This window comes from Oikopleura dioica, chromosome 2, assembly GCF_907165135.1.
Source record: "Oikopleura dioica chromosome 2, OKI2018_I68_1.0, whole genome shotgun sequence".
Classification (NCBI taxonomy): domain Eukaryota; kingdom Metazoa; phylum Chordata; class Appendicularia; order Copelata; family Oikopleuridae; genus Oikopleura; species Oikopleura dioica.
Window position 1 is genome coordinate 6972708 of NC_137292.1, and position 6001 is coordinate 6978708.

Genomic DNA, 6001 nt, shown 5'->3' on the forward strand with positions numbered 1-6001 from the left:
CACCTATCCGAATCGATTTGTCTGAACGACTCAGTTTTCAACGGAAAGTCCCTGTACTTGGATTTGACGGCTTGTATGCAATCAAGTTGAATAACCAGCGTTTAGTTACACCCCTTCGAACCATATACAATCGAAATCTTTATTTTCATATAGCTAGTAAAGGAGCAACAAGTTTGGGTTTTCATGTGGCCGCGAATCTGCAAGAGTTCTTTTTTTGAAGTTTATGCCACAGAAAGAACAGTACATGAATTGACCGGAGTCAGCATAATAATTGGTTTAAAGATATATTTTTCGTGAAAGCCAATTGTTTCCGTTTCCATAATATTATCTCCGTCTTTAAGATCAGTTGACGAACAAGTTTCGTCCTATATTTTGTCAAGAGAAAGCTATCTAATTCAAAGTAAATTTCTTGAGAATCGATCAACCTTTCCTAATTTGAGACGTTGGATAAGTCTAGTGGATTCATAGCTCTCTCCTGGAAAAAGATAAATGTTCATGTTGTCGACAAGAAGCGCAGAGCCAAAGTAATTTATCTAAAAAATAGATTTTTCATCAAAAAATAATGATGAAAATATCTCTGAACAAAGTACTTAGATTATCTTTGTAATGATCATACTTGTAGTAAAAAACCCATTATTTTCCAGCCAGATTCATTGAGCACCCAAGTCTCACTTGTGTATACTTCTTCTTTGGTATCATAACCTCCCAAGGTCGCAATATTTCCTGATGGCAATGTGACTGCACAATGATCTGTAATCTGTCTAAAACAACACTCGAGAAAAATCGCAAAACATAAAAACCTTTCATGTTTTGTGGTAATTTTCCATCCGATTTGAGTCAAGGATTCAGTATTTCCCTTTGTCGAAGAACCGTAAGGCACTTCACCGCCGGTGATTGTTGGAAGTCCTTGATGATAACCGATTGCTCCTCTCCAGTGTGACTTCGTCGTTTGGAATGGAAGAGGTCTGACATCTGTGCCATTAAAGACATCGCAATTTCTTTGTGCGAAGTTTTCCGCAGTCGACTCAAAACAAACGAGACCTTCGAAAACAATATAAATCATCGGGTTTATTCTACTACCTTCAGTTCCATTTGTTATTGAAAGAGCTGTACTTCCGGCCCAATATTCCCTAAGAAGTCGACTACGAAGAACGGAAATTTGGCATCCCTCTAGTCGCATAATCTAATGGCGGTGCTTGTCGGGAAGAATTTAGCTTTTCAATAGGTAGGCCTCGGACGAAAAAAAATCGACCCCTTCAAATCGCTTAGATGCTTAGGAAATTCTTTGAAGAGGGTGTAGATCAGGCCAAAAGAACCCTTAAAACCAAAAAATATCAAAAAAAAATTATGATTTTTCGAGAAACTTTCAAAAAATTGAGATATTTTTCGAGTAAGCTATAGAAAAACGCTTATATGATCCTGTTCCGGACGAATTTTGGTCTTGCTACGTAAATATTAAGAAAGCCTATGAAATTTAGCCAGCCAAGTATATCCAAGCAAAGCCTAACCCAGTCAACTAAGCTCAGCCCAGCCAGGCCTAGCCTTACCCAGTCAAGCCGACCCTAGTCAAACTCAGGTCAGTTATGCCAAGCAAAGCCCAACCCAGCCAGGCCCATCAAGCCCAGCCTAGCCAAGCCCAGACAAACTTAGCTAAGTCAAGTCAAGCCAAGCTTATTCATGTTGATTCTATTCTTACCGCCCAGCCTAGCCCAAACAGCCAAGTTTAGCCAAGCCTAGTCTAGCTAATCATAGCTCACAAGTCAAGCTTCGCCAAGCCCAGTCGAGCCAGGCCAGCAGAATTAAGGGGGAGGTCGACGAGAATAAGAATTCTAAAAACAATTTTCCCGAAAAACCCGATTGTGTAAGTTTATTTTGTCTTCTCGATTGGGAAAAGAAGGGTATTAAGAATCTATCGGCAAAGAGTTTCGCGAGTCTTCGCAGAAATTTCGTGCACTTCTTTACCAAAAGTGTCCGAAAAAAAATGACGAAAAAATCAGAAAATTGCCAAAATTGCAATTTGGGGTCCACTTTGAGACAAATTTTCGACCATATTTTTTGGTCAAAATTTTATCTCCAGGTGAGAAGAAAACCTTTTTCCGATGGAAAGAAAATTTTTTTCAATAAAAACGGGTGTAGGGCGGCCACGTTCGCAATTTGCGAACGCCGTTCGTAGTTCTGCGAACGCCGTTCGCAATGAAATAAAATTGTGTCGCGAGAATGCGTTTCGCGCATTTTCTGGTAGAGAACTCATTGCGTTGGCAGGGGCAGTCTTTCTCTACCGCTGGGACACATTTTGAAAAAAGAAGAATTCGATTTTCGACCGAGATTTTTTCGATTTTGCGAACGCCGTTCGTAAATTGCGATCGCCGTTTGCAATTTAGCCGTTGCGAGCGAGGCCGCCCGCCACCCATTAAAACAACCAAAATAATTTGCTTAAAATTGAGTCGAAATTTAGATTCTCGTATATTTCGTTGAAAAATATAATTCACGACGAGCACCGCCTTAAATGCAGCTGAACAAATATATTCATATGCTTATTTACTATATGTTTATCGTCAAAGCCGCCAAAGAAATGCACCCGACCATTCACAATAGCTGTTTTCGTGTATTGCAAAAAGTTTTTAACACTTTCCGTTATATTAATTCTGGCATTGACGCTTTTAAAGCCATCTCCATTTAGTGCGTACTGTTGTGGTCCTTCGTTCTGATGATTTATTATCGCAGAAATTTGGTGAAGTCGATTTTTGAAGAAATAAACATTTCTTATTTCGGTTTTTTTGTCGAATTTGAAAACTCTTATCCTTTTCTCTTTCATTGCCCGAATATCCTCCATTTCTATACGTGCAATTTCGGCTTCTTTTTCATCGTGAATTAAGAATAATGACGAATTATTTTTGAGTTGATAAACAAATTCAAGTGCCGTCCAGTCGATTCCGAGAGTTTTTCGAGGACAAGATTTTGATCGAAAAAATCTGATGCGATTCCGATTGAACGATTCTTGAAGATTTCAATTTCCAAAAAGGATCTTTCGTCGAAAAATCTAAATTCCAGCATTTTTGCTGCTTTATTTAAGTTGGTTTTCATCTACGGAGCCATATAATGCTATTCTTTGAGGGGCAGTTGTCTGAAACCGACAGAAAAATCCCTACGATTTTTGTCATTTTTCTTTGAAAAGTTTAACAGTTTTTATTGAAGCGTCTTTTTCTGAAAATTTTTGTCGGGCTTTTTTTGTCGATTCCAGACGCCGACCCTCTTTGAAATGCCATAATTTTATTTGGGACTCTTTCCTTCAACTCAAGATGTAATTTTCGCGTTTCGTTGAAATTGAGTTCGAATGAAGTAATATGAAATAATGACTCCTGGAAAGATAGAAAAGGGGAATCAGGAATAATCGACAATGGATATGGCGGAGATAAACTACTTGCTTTTCGAGACTCTAACAACGTCCATTTACAATAAGATTTTCTTAGCTACCCAGACGATCAAAGACACCCTTAAAAGATTTACGTTTGAGCCTTGGCTAATTGTGGAAAAGACTGGAGGTCTTTGGGAACAGCGTTTTTGGCGAAGTTGGGAAAGACATCATCATGAAAAGTGAAATACGGGTTGCTAGTTACATACATATTATTAGAGGCCTCTTGTTGCTGAAACTCCAGCTCGATTTTCTCTAAGAGAAGGATCAAAATATTTATGAAAATTTAAGGGTGGATCATTAAGATTTGCAGTAAGATCCTTTCCGAAATCAAAGAACATTTCAAAAGTTGAGTCGAAGACAGTGTTTTGAATGTATATCCGATCGTTGTTCGAAAACGCGTTGACGAAATACTCACACTCATCGTTATTGCTTCCAAATGGATTCGAATAAGCGAAATCGTCTGGAGCATACAAACCAGAAAAACACCGCGCGTCTCCGGCGTATTTGATCAGTGATCCAACCCATTCACTTCCGAGTGTAATAAACTTGCCTTCTTTTTCGAGAAGCAACGAGTACTGCATGTTAGAGAGAACAATGCTTCTAGTGACAAGAATGAGCATCAATTGACCAAGGTCAACCTTTTTAAGATTCAAAATTAAGAGTAAAAGACCTCATATGCGTAGAAAAGGTGCATCGGGGTGTGAAAGATCTACAATGAATTGTCGCGAAGGAATTTTTGAAAAAAGAATTCGCGAGTCTGCTTCGCCTGAATTTATGAAAGATCGTAAATATAATATCTACGGTTTTTCAAAAAGCCGCTTCGCGGCATTTAATAAGAGATATTAAAGACCCTGATGCAGGTTTTCTACACAGCTTGCCGAGCTTTGATCAGAGAACTACTGAAGATTTACTATCGAATCCATTCCAGAGGGATCACATGAACTGGCTCGAAATCTCGGAACATAGCAGGAAGAGCTATTTCATCTTTGCGCCAGCCTTTTTCGAATTCTTCCGTTGGCCTAATCGAATTGAGGGCGATTGTCTTGGAAAGAGTTATCCAATTCATGCGCAGCCTAATGCTCATCAGGATGAAAGCTCCGTCGTAACTGACGGAAGAAGTTTTTGCGTTGAAATGGTTGCTTGCAATCCAGCCCTGAGCTGATTCGAATCTGTTTATATTATAATCCGGTGCATAATAGTAGCATTTGTCAGCACGGTATTCTGGAGAACTTCTTTTGGTCAAAAATGCTTTTCGAGTGCAAATTTAAGCTATTGATATATATTTTTTTTATCAAATCATATAATTATGTTCATATGATTTTCGTTCATTTTAAGTTTAGTATCCTGATGAAGTCTTTAAAATAAATGAAAACAATTGATACATATCATTTGATCTTTGTTAGCTATTGAGTAATGTTCAATACCTTTATTTTCGACCTTTTCAAAGAACAACTACGGGAAAAACTAGTGTGTTTTTCTCCTTATTTCTTATTTTGATCTCGTGGGTTCCGATCGACGATCGAAAATGGAATTCGTAGTCGCCAGTGCTGAAATGATGATTTAACTAAGGAAAGTGTACTGGGAAAAACCATAAGTCAAAAAAAGTTATTATTATTTAAATAAATCTCAAAGAATATTAAGGAGGTAGTCCCTTCTTTTTGCGATCTCGGCACTTTTTGAACAGCGCTCCAAAAAATTCGCGCTGGGATTGAGGGATAAAAACTCTACGAATAGCAAGGTCGAACCCTGATGAAAGTTTGAATTCACGGAAAAAAGTGCGATTTTGGGGTTTTTCCTCTTACATTTGGAAAAAATGATCAACAGAAAATCTTTAGCTCTTCTAACGAGCTTTCAGAATCTGCTAAGAAAATTTGAAAATTCCGATTTTTTCAAAAGCAAGGACTAACCCATTAACGTGATTTAAAAATTTAGATTTCTGAAATTTATCAATTTTCAATAATTATTTTTAATAAATTACTTCGTTTTTAGTAAAATTTGTCGTAGGATTCGTTTTTTATTTTCGGACTATTTTCGTCCCCCGATTTCCAAAAAAGTCAGGAATTTTTGCCTACATCAAAAAAATATCGACGAATCCCCGCGTATGAGCACGGGACGAAACGTACATTCGAATGTCATTTAAGCAAAAACTTGAATAACTCATGAACCGCTCGTCCGATATTCGGAATATCATATTCCTAAAATTTTCTTGTGTCCCACTCAAACCCCTTATAATCTAAGAAATGTCCTGAAATAAGGAATCCGGAAACTCGGCAACAAACTGTACAACGAGTTTCGTTAATTTCCTCCAGGTTTGAGCTTAGAGCTATCGGAGTCTGTAACCAAAATTATACAATAATTAAACTTTAAGAGCCCGTTACTGCAAAAACAACTTCCAAACCTATGGTGAATACGATTTTCGATAAAGAGCGATTCATGTCCGTCTTCGCGAATCCGCTTCAAATTCCCCTTTCGATCGACCAAGTAATGTTCTCCGTTGAGAAATGTAGCTCCTATTGCCTTTTTCGTTTTTTTCTTAAAATTGATTTCTGTCTCAATTAATTAATTTATTCAAAAAACGTCCATAAT

General features: G+C 37.7%; 1 protein-coding gene across 1 annotated transcript; it reads right to left on the bottom strand.

Moving 5' to 3' along the window:
• Positions 1-143: 143 nt before the first annotated feature.
• Positions 144-3082, bottom strand: LOC145700004 (uncharacterized). The gene is made up of 5 exons (XM_081777268.1): positions 2543-3082; positions 1081-1183; positions 801-1041; positions 617-761; positions 144-533 (listed from the first exon to the last, which is right to left on the bottom strand). Exons 1-5 carry the CDS (start codon positions 2831-2833, stop codon positions 396-398), a joined length of 918 nt encoding a protein of 305 aa, XP_081633394.1. The 5' UTR covers positions 2834-3082; the 3' UTR covers positions 144-395.
• Between the last annotated feature and the right edge of the window lie 2919 nt (positions 3083-6001).